At 55.9% G+C, this 14124-nt stretch overlaps 4 protein-coding genes across 4 annotated transcripts; 3 read left to right on the top strand and 1 right to left on the bottom strand.

Annotated features, from left to right (window-relative positions):
• Nucleotides 1-90: 90 nt before the first annotated feature.
• BDY24DRAFT_437672 (uncharacterized protein) lies at nucleotides 91-3514 on the bottom strand. The gene is made up of 8 exons (XM_076644288.1): nucleotides 2741-3514; nucleotides 2421-2539; nucleotides 2292-2334; nucleotides 1672-2192; nucleotides 914-1576; nucleotides 717-824; nucleotides 357-641; nucleotides 91-259 (listed from the first exon to the last, which is right to left on the bottom strand). The coding sequence occupies exons 1-8, from the start codon at nucleotides 3471-3473 to the stop codon at nucleotides 131-133; spliced, it is 2601 nt and encodes an 866-aa protein (XP_076501368.1). The 5' UTR covers nucleotides 3474-3514; the 3' UTR covers nucleotides 91-130.
• A 239-nt stretch (nucleotides 3515-3753) lies between these two features.
• BDY24DRAFT_411300 (DUF2456 domain-containing protein) lies at nucleotides 3754-5918 on the top strand (the record flags this gene model as incomplete). The annotated part of the gene is made up of 8 exons (XM_076642907.1): nucleotides 3754-3840; nucleotides 3937-3967; nucleotides 4045-4053; nucleotides 4134-4193; nucleotides 4304-4335; nucleotides 4473-4913; nucleotides 5019-5039; nucleotides 5220-5918. 8 exons carry the CDS (start codon nucleotides 3754-3756, stop codon nucleotides 5916-5918), a joined length of 1380 nt encoding a protein of 459 aa, XP_076501367.1.
• Nucleotides 5919-7654: 1736 nt separating this feature from the next.
• BDY24DRAFT_374440 (uncharacterized protein) lies at nucleotides 7655-11667 on the top strand. The gene is made up of 10 exons (XM_076638421.1): nucleotides 7655-7903; nucleotides 8091-8183; nucleotides 8274-8335; nucleotides 8465-8555; nucleotides 8662-8998; nucleotides 9112-9553; nucleotides 9651-10256; nucleotides 10323-10353; nucleotides 10428-10498; nucleotides 10576-11667. The coding sequence occupies exons 1-10, from the start codon at nucleotides 7739-7741 to the stop codon at nucleotides 11606-11608; spliced, it is 2931 nt and encodes a 976-aa protein (XP_076501366.1). The 5' UTR covers nucleotides 7655-7738; the 3' UTR covers nucleotides 11609-11667.
• Nucleotides 11668-12602: 935 nt separating this feature from the next.
• On the top strand, nucleotides 12603-14096 carry BDY24DRAFT_367922 (uncharacterized protein; the record flags this gene model as incomplete). The annotated part of the gene is made up of 4 exons (XM_076637998.1): nucleotides 12603-13157; nucleotides 13328-13543; nucleotides 13744-13841; nucleotides 14054-14096. 4 exons carry the CDS (start codon nucleotides 12603-12605, stop codon nucleotides 14094-14096), a joined length of 912 nt encoding a protein of 303 aa, XP_076501365.1.
• Nucleotides 14097-14124: the final 28 nt, after the last annotated feature.

Here is a 14124-nt window from a genome sequence, read left to right as displayed (position 1 = left end):
CGGCGTGGTTGAGAATCGCACGACACGTCCGTTTCTCTCCCCTCCGACTCTTCCTTCTTTTCTCGCTGTCCTGCAAGAGCAAGACTCCAAGTCGTTACAAGAGATCATCAATGAGCTGAAAATCCATAATCTACGAAACCCCAGCGACCAACCTCCTCGTCTCCTGAGGTGTGAAATGCAAGATGACCGACAGGACTCGAACGAGATTCGCTCGCATCTCCTTGTGTTCCAGGAACTGAAGGATCACGTTCCGGAGGTACTGCAGGACAAAAGACCCAACGAAGGTCAGCTTCCGAACGAGAGACGATATCGATCAAAGCGGAAAAAAAAAACGGTCGACGACGACTCAAACTCACCTCCAAATTCACCTCCTCCTCCTCGACCGCCCCGACACTCGTCCCCACCGTCCCTGCTTCACTCGGAGCCTTTATCGACGAGATCGAAGCCGACCTCGCACCTCTCAGCGGAGGGGTAGACGTGGGAAGGGTCGAGGTGGATTCCATTCCTTCGGCGATGGAGACGCGACTTGCGTTGGTGCTTCCGTTCGACTGAGATTGCTGCCAGTATCCGACTCCAGGGTTGCGTTGTTTCTCGAGAAGGAGAGCAGCGGATTGAACTTTGCGGAGTTCGTCTTTGAGAGTCTGGAGGGAAAGGAGGGAAAGGGGGGGTTAGCGTTGGGTCGGGACGGAAGGGAGAGCAGAGAAAGGTGAACGAACCCTCGAAGTCTGTTTGAGGGCGTGGACTTGAGTCTTCGAGTCCGAAAGGGAGGTTTCTAGGGATGTGATCTTGTTCGACAGGTCTCTGATCTCCTCACGAAGAGCGTCCTGCAAAGCGAGACCGAGAAAACGAGAGTCAGCCGTCTCGTTTCGACGCGTCCTGTCCTCCTCGCCAGTTCGAAAAGAACTAAACTCACCTCCTCCTCCTGAACCTTCTTCACCGTAACCCACGCTTCCTCTCCCTTCCTCCTCTCCCTCTCCACCTCCTTCCCCAACGCCTCCTTCTCATTCTCCAACTCCCCGACCCTCTCCTCCCTCACCCTCCTCGACCTCACCGCCTCCTCGTACTCCCTGTCCTTCCCCTCCAGAACCCCTCTCAGCCTCTCCACCTCCTTCGTTCGTTCCTGCACGTTCCGAGACCACTCCTCCTCCGCTTCCGACCGTTCGGATTCCAAGCGACGGATCTGGGAACGAAGATCCGAGAGTTTGGATTCGTACAGAGTCGAGGTCGAAGCGAGCTGACGCTGGAGGTCGAGGGTGGAGGAGTTGGCGCTGACGGAGCCGTTGACGGTGGTTGAGGAGGAGGAAGAAGAGGGGTCGGGTTTGGAGGAGGAGCGATGGGAATCCGCTAGTTCGTCCTCGAGCGTAGCGATGCGTTCGTTGGCCTCTCGGAGTTGGAACTGAACTTCGGAGATCTTGACGAGGAGGGCTTCGTTCTCTGTGGAGGAGGATTCGAAGTCTGCTTGACGGGTTTGGAGTTGATCGAAGAGGGAGTTTTTCTGGGTGGTGAGATCGGAGATGGTGGTTTGAGCGGTGGTGAGTCGACCTTTGAGGGTTTGGAGTTCTTTGGCATGAGTGGCCTGTCGAACGAAACGAGGAGCAAGATCAGTTGAGCTCCACGCGTCTCCTCCCTCTCCTTCTGCGCTCGATCCAAACGCAAGACTTCTCGACTCACAGCAATCGTAACGGCCTTCAACTCCTGCTCCTCCCTCCTCGTCCTATTCTCCCTCTCCAAACTCGTCCTCAACCCTTTCACCTCCCCTTCAAACTTCTCTCTCAACCCCCTCACATCCTTCTCCCTCTCTCCTTTAACCCTCTCCAGTTCCCCTCGAATCCTCTCCGCCTCCTTCTTCGCTTCCTCCTCCTTCCCAACCATCGCGATCCGCATCGTCTCCCTGTCCGCCAACGCCTCCTCCTTCGCCTGGTCCGCCTTCACCAGCTTCTGTCGAACGGTCTTCAAGAGGGAGATAGCTTTGGTACGCTTCTCTTCTTCCTCCTTGGTGGACGCTCGGGCTTTGACGAGGTCGGACTGGGTGGTGGTGAGCGTGGCTTGGAGGGTGGTGTGGGAGGTTTGGAGGGTGGAGAGGGTGGATTGGGTGGTGAGGAGGGTGGTGCGGAGGGTTTCGAGTTGGGTGGAACGGGAGGTGGATTCGAGCGTGTGGGTTTCTCGGAGTTCTTGGGTGCGAGATTCTTGGACTGAGGGGAAGGGAGACAGAGGAGGGAAGGAACGGAGAAGGAGGAGGCGTGTGAGCTCGTTCGGATCGACCGAGGGTTAGGAGGAGAGAAGAAGCTCACGTTTAAGAAGACCGTTGAGACGTTTCATCTCTGACATGCTCATCTGAATAGAATCAAACCCCAATGAGGATTTGTGATCAGCATCGTTCATTCGAAGAAGGAAGAGAAGGGAGGGAGGAAGAGACGCACCTCGACCTTCGCGGCGAGATTCCCTAGATGATCTCTCAGTCCTTCAGCATCCGAGACTCCTTCCAGAGGAGTGAGTTCTCTGAGTACTACGGAAGCTGCTGAGGATTCCGACTCGATCTCTGATAAACCACGAGAAGCAGGAGCGAGGTCAGCAAAAGAAGGTAGGCAGACGAGGGCTGAGTGAGCGAATGATGAGCTCGCATCTCCCTCCCTTCTCCTTCGCAATCCAGTTGATCTTGCGTCCCAAAACGCATCCGGAGCCTCTAGTCTACGCGCAGACTAGACCCACGGACATAAAGAGTGGACAACATGTGACTCACTCTTCAGCTTCTCCTCTAGAGACTTGACCTTCTCCTTGAGAGCTCTGGTCTCCTCTTCCTCCTCCTCCTCCTCCTCCTTCTTCCCTTCTCCTTCCAACGCCAGACTTTCTCCCTCCACCTCTGGAACCACCACCACCACCGGCATTTCTGCCACCTTCTTCTCTTCAGCTGCGTCCGGTAAGCTAGCTGGCTCCTCCCTCGGTGAAGGAGGCAGAGGGATTGAAGCTGGGTCCTTCGATTCGAAGAAGGTTGAGCTCGTCGTCGCCGTTGGTGTTGGAGTTGAAGCTCGTGAAGGTTCCGGAGTTCCAATCCCAAACGTCGAGAGAAGAGGAGTCGACTTCTCTGTACTCCTTCCTCGTTCCGAATCTTCCGAGGTCGTAGGAGGGACGAGAGGAGAGTGGTGTGCTGAAGTCGAAGGAGGAGGAGCAGGAGCTGTAGATCTCGTCAAGGAGACTGATCTCCTCAAGCCCGAGAAGGAGGAAGCGAGGTTGATGGATGGAAGATGGAATCCTCCCGGATGGGATGGTGTCGGCGAGGTTGGAGGAGGAGGTCCGTCTATAGAAGCTCGAGGGGAGGAAGGCAGAGGGGTGGTGATGGCCGCTTCCGGTGCTGCTGTTGCTGGCGTCAAGGAAGCGAGTTCGGTTGAAGGAGGTGGAGGAGAGGTTGTAGGAGTGGATGGATGGGATTTGGAAGCTGCTGCTGCGTTCTTGAGACGGTCCGCTAAGGAAACCATCCAGGAGGAAGGAGGAGAGAGGAGGAGTGCTGGTCGTTGAGATTCGACGCCGCGCGAGGAGGAGGAGACAGAGTTCGAGCTCACGGGTTTGATCTTTTTTCGAAGTCCGATTTCTGGAGACGTGACTGTATCTCTGGCTCTACAGCTCAGAGAGCTCACTCAGCTTAGATAAGGTCCACAAAATATATATCGGAAGGAGGGAAGCGAGCTGACGTCTCCTCTTCCTCCCCTCTTCCTCTCGATTTCGAGACCTGCCCTCCTTCGACCGCCAACCACGACCATGTCGAGCATTTTCTTCCCCTTCCCACTTCCTCTTACTGGAAGGCAGTGGTTCTACGTTTTATTCCTGCAAGGGATAGGTGCTGGAGTAAGTATACAATCCCTGTCTCAATCAGCCTCTCCTCCTCCCCGTCCTCTCCACGCTTTCGAGCTCACCATTTTGCCCTTCTCGTCCTTTTTACAGCTCATCGACGGTGGAATCAACTTCGCTATCGGTACGTCTATCTCTGCTCTCTTTCCGATTCCGGGAGAAGAGCTGACCGTCGTCCGAACTCGCCCTTGTTTTTCTCAGCCTACGCGAGTGAGCGAGCTTCCCTCTTCCCTCTCGCTTTCCTCTCTCTCTCTCTCTGACTCTTGCTCTTCCGTTTTGATCTCGTTCAGTGTACCACAGCCAGTCTGACGTCAGGATGTGGGTCTTCTCCAAAAACACTCTCGCTGGAGGTCAGTTCTTGGTGTCGTTTCTCTCTCGACGCTCTCCCCACCTTGTTTCCCTCCCTCGGGTTTCCTCGAGCTGACTTCATCCCTTCCTTCGCTTCTTGCTTTCCTCTCAGATCTCGGAGTCACCTGCCTCATCCAAACAGCTGTCAGTAACCACTCCCTTCCTCGTTCGAAAAATCTGCAAGCGCCTCTCGCTGTTTTCCCCCACGTTTTCGAAAACTCGAACGAGCTCGAGCTCACTCCCACTCCCCGCACGTCCTCCCTCCTCCCTCCCCCAACCAGGTCTCAATGTTGATCTCCTCAACCCTCGTGCACTCGGATATCCATCACTCAGCAATCAAACCCCTCCCCTTCGTCTACCCTCACGTTCTTCATCTTCCGGATCCCGCAACGCTCTGGCAGTCGTCGTCGGACGAACACAACGACAACTCTCCTCCCTCCGACTCCTCCGAGAAGCCAACCTCTTCTCCCAAATCGAAACCCAAGGAAGGTCGTCTGGGCTACTACTGGCGCATGCTGTTGAGGTTCACCTTTGAAGGGACGGAGAGGAACATCATTCTTGAAGCTTGTGGAGCCAGGGATTGGTTCGGAAGAGTTGGGTGGACGATCCTCCAGGGCCTGTCGCTGGCCGTTTTCTTTGGGTTGCCTCTTTGGTTGCTGGCGATTGTGATCCTGGGACCTATCTATAAGGGTGGGAACGTGGGGAACAAGTGGGCGCCTCAGGTGAGTTGGAAGAGAGGGAAGAGAGCGAGGAGGAGAGGTTCTGACGCGTCGTTTTTTTTTTCTTTCTTTCTTGCTTTGGTCTTGATTCGTCGATGATGAGAACAGGTCATCAAGTTCGTCTTCGCTGTGAGTATCTGCTTCTCTTCCTCTGGCTCAGCTTCGCTCAGTCCACCATCCTCTCCCTTTGCGTCGACGTGTCCGAACTCGACGCGTCTTCCCTTCCTCTGCCTTCTTCCCGTCACTGACCTTCCCTCCCTCCCTCCCTCCCTCCCTCATTCCTTCCCTTCTTCCTCTTCGCGCTTCCAGTTCCTCCTCGGCATCCTCACCAACCCCATCATCGCCCTCATGGCCCTCGGTTCCCAAGCCCAACACCACCTCATCCCTCTCACCGTCGCTCCTCCTCTTTCTCCTTCCACAACCCTCGTTCCTCCTTCCTCCCCAACCCTCTCCCAACGACCTCCCCTCGTAGCGAACGTCTCCCTCCTCGTTCCTCTCGGTTCGCCTTCCACCCTCGACCCTCCTCTTCCTCCTCCACCAGCAACGATGGGTCGACCTCGAGCGTCAACCAACGCGTCCTCGACGGGAAGTATCTACTCCCTCGGAGGAACCGGTGGGAGAGCTCAGAGACCTAGAGCTGGGTCGAGATCGAGTGCGACTGGAGAGGGGTTGGTTCCTCCTTCGTTTGCAGCAGGAGGAGGGAGGGAACGATCAGGGTCGTACGGAGGGAGGGATAGGTCTGGGTCGAGTGCGACGAATACGGGGACGGGGACGAGGACGGGGAGGGAGAGAGCTGGGAGTTTGGGTGGGGAGAGGAAGACGATCCCTAGTTCGTGGACGAGTGGAGCGGGAGGAGGACCGGCGGGTGCGAGGTTGAGGGAGTTGGAGAGGGAGGAGTTGGAGGTGCCGAGGGAGAGCTTGGAGGGGAGACCTAGTGGGGTTGTTGGGGAGGAGAAGGAGATGGTGATCGGGGAGAAGGGTGGGAAAGGGGAGGAGAAGAGTGGTTGAGAGAAGACGGGGGACGCGTCGTGTTTTTTCGATGTTTGCGTTCGTCGACTCTTTCGTGTACTTTTATGATCTTACCTATCAGTATGTACGACTTTACTTTAATACTTAACTCTACTTTTACCTCCTATAGAACTTATATCGAACTTATATCAGACCTTCGAACTAGAACGAAACGGGAGAGAGAGAGGCATCGAGAAGAGCAGAAGACTCGCGGGTCGAGCGACGTCTCGAGATCGTTGTTCGCCTGAGACACTTTTTTTCGAGGAAGATTGGCCGTCAACCAACTAGAAATCGCTAAATCGTCGCGTTCTAGGTAGAAAAACTTGGACACTTTTTGTGGAGAGCGGAGACAAAAGAAAGCAAAAGGGAAGGGCGAGGGGTCCGAAATCGCTCCTTTCCTCCCAACCCCCATCTTCTCCTTCCTCTTTCGAGATGTCTTCCCCTTCCTCTGCCTCAACCTCCACCTCTTCTCCTCGAACCCATCCAGACTTCCAAGACCCCGAAGCCAACTTCGTCCTTCTCAGCTCCAACGGGACTCGATTCCTCATCCGAAGAGCTTACCTCGAAGCAGGATCGGTCGTCTTCGACGACATGTTCAAGTCGCTGGGATCAAAGGAGACGAAGCAGGAGATGAAGGTTGAAGAGACTGAGGAAGATCTGGCTCACTTCTTGAGCTTCTTGTCGAAGGATGTGAAGAGACCACAGGGTCTGAAAATGGAGGAGATCGAAAGGTGAGCTCCCCGTTGTTCCCGTCTTTGACTCCTTTCTTCCCATTTGAGCTGGAGGAGCTGAAAGTCTTCCTCCTCGTTTATCAGACTCCTACGCCTCACAGACAAGTACCATGCTCCCTTGGCTGCCGAAATGGCCGTCCATCTCCTCCTTCCTTACGTCGAAACCAACCCTCCCTTCGTCTTCGGTGCCGCCGTCGTTTACGACCAACCCGCCCTCGCTCGTTCGGCTCTTTCCAAGTTCGGATCGGCAGTCGTGGATCCTCCAATCCACCACTACAGAGTCAGCGGTAGTAGCTACCGGGACGCTGGAGTGTGCAACAACAGGAAATCGAAACCGACCCATCTTCTGTCCGCCGTTCCCAAGGAGTTCCTCTCCAGATTTCCCATAGCTCTTCTCCTACGCCTCATGAAGATGCAAGAGGAGGTCGCCTTTTCCAACGCTCTCTGGTCAACCTTGGCTGCTACTTTGGAGGTCAGCGGTGTCTTTCCTCGTCGTCCGCGTCGTCGAGCTGCCTAACGCCTCCTCCTCCTCTTCTCCAGGACATCTGAGTATCGCTCCCTCCCCAGAGGCCCCTAGTCTTTCCATCTTGACCTCTTACTCTCGTTCCGTGAGTCTTCGACCTCTTTCGACGTCGCGAGATGCTCTCCCTGACCTTCCCTTTCCTCTTTTTCGACAGACCGTCGACGCGCCGTGCCTCCTCGACCACATCTCTCCTCATTTATCAGAGCAAGTGAATTATGCGTATTCTTCTCGTTTTTGCTTTCGAATTACGTCCCAGTGTTGTGATTCTCGAGGCAAAGAAACAGAGCGACGCGGGAGCGGTGGAGACGCGACGACTCGTTCGACCCCCAGTATTTCCGAAATTTCAACGCACAAAGCTCAACCACCTGTTCCGTACCTCTGGGGTTATCGCTTCGTGAGCCCCTATGAAAATATTGGTCTTGAAAGACCAACTGAAGCAAACGACGAGTCGGAAAGAGTCCGAAACGCCAGCTCACCTCCAACTTCGACCTTCAACCTCCTCACCTCCTCACCTCCCCTTCCTTTATCTCTGGTCGTGACTCCTTCTCCAAGATCTCCTCCTAGCGATGGCGAATCTTCTCTCCCTCCCCTCCTTCACTCAGAATCGGCTCCTTCTCTACGGAGCGACTTCTACGGCTCTGACGGCGAGCGTCCTCGTCAACGTAGCTGCCAGCAAGACGGGCTTCTACTCTGCGGCTGTGGCAATCTCCAACAGTAGCGGAGCTGTCATGGTGAGCCCAAAGCTCGCCCTCTTTTCCCGAAGAGGCTACAAAGCTGTCGGAGAAGCATAGGGAGGCTGAGGAGGAGATGGGACGAACGACCATCTCCTTCCCTCGAGCTCACCTCCGTCATCTTCTCCTTCCTCTTTCGAGCTCGTCTCTTCTCGCCTCGCTGACTCTTTGCGTTGCTTTCTGACAGATCCTGGCCAACTTTTGCCTGTTCATCTCCCTCATGATTGGAATCACTCTTCAGAGGATCTTCTTCGGGAGGTTGAGGACGATTGAAGTTGAGGTGCTTCGAGCTCCTCCTCCCTTCCTCTGCTCGTTCGACCGTCTCATTTCGTCGCTGACTCCCTTCTTCCCCACTCGCTCAACCATACAGCACCTCTACGATAGGTCATGGTACTTCCTTACCGAGTCGATTCTGGCCTTGACCATGTTCAGGTTCGTTTCGTCGAGCTCTCCTCCCTCGACCTCCGTCATCAGCTCCTGCTCCTCCTCCTCTCCTCTTCACGTCGAGCTGGCGATCCCGACGAGGTGCTGACCTTCTCGTTTGCTTTCTTGGTCGATCAGAGAGGACTTTGATGCTCCCTTCATCGTCATGTTCGGACTTCTCCTCTTCCTCAAGTGCTTCCACTGGATAGCGGCGGACAGGGTCGAATGGGTGCGTATCAAGCTCTTTCCTCCGTCGCGTCTGCTTCTCATTCTTTTCCTCGAACGCCTAACCCTGAACATCATGCTGACTATCTATATATCTGGCTGCTCTACAGATGGATCAACTCCCTCCTCCTGGACCTCCTCTCTCCTTCCACCTTCGACTCGTCTTCCTCCTCCTCTTCCTCGTCTCCTCCAACATGATCCTCTCCGCCTTCGCCCTCAGCTACGTTATGGAGCACGGAGTCTCTGGAAAGGTCCTCTTCTTGGCCGAGTCGGCTCTCCTGCACGTCTCCTGGACAAATCTCGTCGGCAAATACTCGTTGAACGTCTACGAGAGGTGGAGGGAGATGAGGGAACGAAGAGCTGCAGCTGGTGGAGCGGAGGACGACGAGGATGATAGAGGATGGGAAGGGAAGAGCATGGCTGTGTTCTACGTCGATTTGGGAACGGGTGAGTCTCGTGTCAGCTCGATTCGAAAGAAGAAGAGACGCAGAAGGTCGAGCTCTCTGGCCATCGATCTCCGAGCTGACTTCTACTTCTCCTCCTTTCCTGTCCCTGAATAGATCTCATCAAACTCCTCACCTACCTCGTCTACTTCACGATAATTCTCGTTCACTACGGTCTCCCCTTCAACATCCTTCGAGACGTCTACCTCACCGCCCGCTCCTTCCTCTCTCGAATCAAAACCCTCATTCAATACCGAGCAGCGACGTCGAACATGGACTCGCGATACGCCGACGCGACGAGAGAGGAGATGGAGGTCATGGAGGATAAAGTGTGCATCATCTGCAGGGAGGAGATGAGCTGGGCGGATAGGTCGGAAGAGGGAGTCGAACCGCCTCGCGTCGTTCCTACGTTCGCCGCCGATGGAACTCCCAACCCGACGCCGACGAGGAGGAGGAGAAGAAGAGCGGGAGATCGACCAAAGAAGCTCTCGTGCAACCATGTGTTCCACTTGGCTTGCTTGAAGAGTTGGTTGGAGAGGCAGCAGAATTGCCCGACTTGGTGCGTTCGGGTTTTCGCCACTCCTTCTTTCGAGATTCCTCTGTTCATCTGCTCTCGACCTTCGCTGATTCTATCGATACTTATCCTTGTCTCTCAGTCGTCGAACCGTCATGACTCAACCTCACGGGATCGGAGGACATCACGCCGTTCCCAACTTCGTCGCTGCTCCTCCTCCTCCCGCCGCTCCTGGAGCTCATCCTCACCCTCATCCCCATCCTCACCCCCAACCAACCGGTCACGCCGCTCATCCCAATGGAGCTCCAGCTCAGCCTCAGCCAGGACGAGCAGCAGTTGCAGCGCCAGCAGGAGGAAGGATCTGGGGAGCTCCCGTCGCTGCTCCTCTTGGATTCGATCGCGTCCCTCCTCCCCTCCCAGCTGCTCTCGCAGCCCAGGCTCCACAACATCTACCTGGTCGAGACTTCAACGGGTTCGCCTTCGAAGTCTCAGCGTTCGGATACGGAGTCAGGATCAGGCTCGGTCAGGAAGCAGCTCGCCAACCAGCGGTCGAAGCTCGACCTCCTCCCGTCGCTCCTCTTCCCGCTCCCGCTCTGTTCCAGGCAGCAGCGATGAATTCGATGTTCATGAGACGCCCGATCCAACCTCAACCTCAGCCAGCAGCAGGACCGACACCGACGCCAGCACCAACGCGGACTCAACCAACAACAGCCGGGGAGCTGCAACGTCCCCCGTCAACCGTCGTTCGGTAAGTCTCTGTTCTTATTCTTCGTTCCAAATCAGGTTCTGACATGCCTCGTTTTTCCTTCTGTAGGAATGTGATCCAGTACATGGCTCGAGTCAGGGTTCGTCGTCGTCTCTTCCGTTCGAACGCGTTGCTTGATCTGACACTTCCCTTGCTTCCCCTTCCTTCTCTCAGGCCTACTACAACAACAACGAACCAGCCTATCAGAGATTTCTTCAGTTGATTCAGGACTACAAGAGCGGAACGTGAGTCTCTTTCGGTCTTCGACCTTGGGGAGAGCCTGAGTCTGACGCGTCCTCTCCGCCTTCGTTCTCTCGTTCAGTCTCACCGCCGACGCCGTCGTCAAGAAAGTCGTCGAGATCTTCAGAGGAGCAGAGGATTCCTCTCTCGTCGAAGGGTTCGCTACGCTTCTCCAGCCTGCAGGATCCAAGATCGAACTCTCGTCGAGCGGAGAGTATCACGTCGTCCCTCCTCCAACCGAAGCCGTCGCCGCCTCCCCTCCCCTCCCTCCAGCAAGCGAAGCACCTTCGGCAGGACCTTCTTCGACAACGGAACCTACTCCCACTCCTACTCAACCCTCCTCGGACGCTCTTTCTCCTTCAACGTCAACGGAACCCATCGACATCACCTCCCTCTCACCCCGTGAGGTCGCTGCCCAGGCTGCTCTTCGTCGTTCGGCGAGGTTGAATCCATCAACTACCACCTCCACCCCCTCTCCGTCAAGGCCTCATACACCCTCGCTCCCACCTTCGTCAACGGCTGGTCCCTCCGTCGTCGAACCTTCGCAAACGGACGCGACCTCCCTCCCTCCTCCTCCCACCATCTCTTCAGCAGCTCCCTCTCTCGTCGATGAAACCACTCTCACACCCACTCCTACCATACCTCTGGCTTCTACCGACCTCCCGCCCCGTCCCTCCTCCTCCACGCCTCGTCAACCAACCCTCACTCCCCTTTACGCGCCGTCGTACCACTCTCCGACTCCGCTTCCTCACCCTCACCCCCAACCTTTCGCCATCGCCGAACCTCCCTCTCCTCCGACGACCTCCCTTCGACCGTCTCTTCCTCTCCCTTCGTCTCTTTCGAGCGAGGAGCTGAGGGATGCAGACGCGTGGACGAGACGAGCAGTCGAGGAGAGGTTGAAGGTTTTGGAGAGGATCGACGGAGTTCTGGGAGGACTGCGAGGGGAGTTGAGAGGATTGCTGGAGGAACGAGTTGGAAAAGATGGTCGCAGTAGTTCGGCATTGGTAGGGAAAGGAAAGGAGGCAGCGGAGGGACCGAGAGTGTCGAGAGTCGAGAGGGTTGTTGAATCGAATCCCTCCGAGGTTCCTTTGCCTCAGGACGACGGAGAGTTTTAGTCTAGCATCTATCCTTTCTTGATCTTATAATGAACCCCATCTCTGCACGTTTTCCTTAATCTCTTGATCTCTCCTTACCAAGGGAAGATCTGGTCTTTCCGAAGGCCTGGACCAAAGAGCGATGGAAAAAAAGACCCGCCTCTCGATTGTCTTTTGAGACCGAGCGAGAGAGAGAGACTTTGAGCTCTCCTTCTCAGTCAGAAGACCCCCCTAACGTCGACTCCCTCCTGGAAAAGTGAAAGGAATCTATACATCCAGCATCTCCTCTCTCTCCTCGCTACCTCGATCTATTCTTCCTCAGTCTCTACGATCACGACAACCCCTTGAAACCGTCGGATCCTCTCCTCGTCGCGTCGCAACCCATCCGATCCGGTCCTCTCTTCCCTCCTCTTCTTCCCTCCCTTCCTTCCTTCTTTCTCTGGCCACCTCCCCGCACACCTCTCTCACCCTCTCCTATCTCGTCCTCAACTCCCTGGTGATCTGCTATAGGAACTTTCTACCTCTTCCGTCCTTTCTGTGAGCTTGTTTTTTTCCCTCCCTTCTCGTCCCCGAGCTTAACGAGGCTCGTCTGACCAGAGACATGGGGGGAGGGAGGAGAGATTCACTTTAGCATCGAATTTCTTTCCTTTGTTCCTCGTCATCTTCACTGTACTGACTCTCACTTTTCCGCAATCTTTTTTCCGGGGTCGTCACTTTTACGCAGATCTTCAACTGCCTTCGAACGACCACCACCTCTCCGCCTCCTTCCTTCCCTCCTCGATTTCGATCAATGAACAACCCTTTCCTCGACCACCTTGCCACCGCTGCAGCAGCACCCCTCCCTAGCTCGTTCCCTCTCCCTCCTTCACCTCAACCTTCGATCCTGGAACTCGTGGAACCCTCGTCGTCGAAGGCGATGTTCCCAACGAACGAGACAAACGAGGTTGTTGACCTTCCTCCCTCCCCTCCGGCCTCAGAACCATCGTCCCTCCCTGCTCCTCCCTCTCCTTCCAAAATGGCCCTTCCTCCCTCTCCTCCGGAATCTCCAACTCTCGAACAAGGTCCCTCGTCGGCGGATCCTACCTCTGTCCCTCCTCCTCTCGCCTCTCCCTCCTCCGACGACACCGTCCCTTCCCCCGTCCCTCTCACGCCCACCGCCATCGAATCCACACCTCTTCTCGCTTCTTCCCCTCAACAAGAAGCTACTCCTCTCGCCATCCCATCGGAACCCGTCCTCGTCAACAACCAGAGCGTCCAACTCCCCTCGGACGCGACGGACTCTCTCCTCCTCTCCTCAACTTCGAAACCATTGCTCCGCAAGAAGAAGTCCTTCCTCGGTCTCGGAATCAACAGCAAGAGGGATCTATCCGTCTCGGCTCCAGCAGCGGAATCGTCGTCGTTGAGAAGCAGCAAAGGGACGGGTGCGAAGGAGGTGAAGAAGAAAACGTCGCTGATGGGAGGGTTGTTGAGGAGCTTGACCGGGAAGTCAGGGACGAAGAAGGTCAAGCCTAGTAGTGAGCAGGGGTTGTTGACGAGGGGATTGTCTGTGATAGAGGACAGGTCGGAGAAGGTGCGTGCCTATTTTTCTCTTCTCGTCCTCTTTGGCGTTCAGGCGAAGGTTCGAAGAGGCGCGGGGAGGCAGACGACCTTGATCGGGGAAACAAAGAGGCTCAAGAACGATGGCGAAGATTTGGACTGACTCTCTCGCTTGCTTTTCTTTCTGTTGTCGTTTGGAAACAGGCTCGAGTTGAGAAGGAGGAACTCAAGCAGGACGAAGCAGCCAACGCGGAGAAGATCAAGAACCACGTCGCGACTCTCCTCGTTCCCGCTTCGACTCGTCCCCTCTCCGGTGCAGCTCCTTCTCCTTCGTCGACCCTTCGAGGTCAAAGTCAGTCCACCAACGCTCGATCGTCGTCGTCGTCGCCTGCTAGGATCGGAGTCTCGACGCTGGACGAGGTCAGTTTGGAGCATCCTGGGATCAAGCCGTCGGAAACACCTCGAAACCTCTCGGGAGGTCCCAACCAACGATTCTCGTCTCAGCCTCCTCCTCCTCGATCCCCTCCTACCGTCCAAAACAACACCGTCAGCAGCAAACCCAAACTCAACGTCTCCGTCCCCGCCTACAACCCTCCCTCCTCTTCCTCCTCCTCCCCCAGCCCTCCTCGTCCTCTCGTCGTCGCCTCCAACCCCATTCCTATCCAGAACCCCAACAAACCCTCCAAGGTCGCTACCACCTACGCTCGAAACTCGTCTGGTTCGTCGTCGGGTTCGGAGGAGGATTCGGACGACGAGGACGTGGGATTGACGATCAAGAAGAAGCCCACCGGCGCTCGAGTCGCTCAGCAGGTTGAGGTTGAGGAGGACGAAGACGAGATCGACGAGGATGGAAAGTTGAGCTCGCTGGGTCATGGGAACTCGCCTGTGACGCCTGGGCTGCCTGCGACTCCTCCCGATTCGGTGCTGCAGGAGCAGGCCGCTGCTGGGTTTGGGAGTTTCTTCGGGAGTGTGAGAGGGAGGAAACAGGTCAGTCTCGCTTC

The sequence above is a fragment of the Mrakia frigida genome (genome assembly GCF_051309035.1).
Source record: "Mrakia frigida strain ATCC 22029 unplaced genomic scaffold BDY24scaffold_1, whole genome shotgun sequence".
Lineage (NCBI taxonomy): Eukaryota > Fungi > Basidiomycota > Tremellomycetes > Cystofilobasidiales > Mrakiaceae > Mrakia > Mrakia frigida.
The sequence above is the reverse complement of the archived record's forward strand: the minus strand, read 5'-3'. Positions and strand labels throughout refer to the sequence as shown.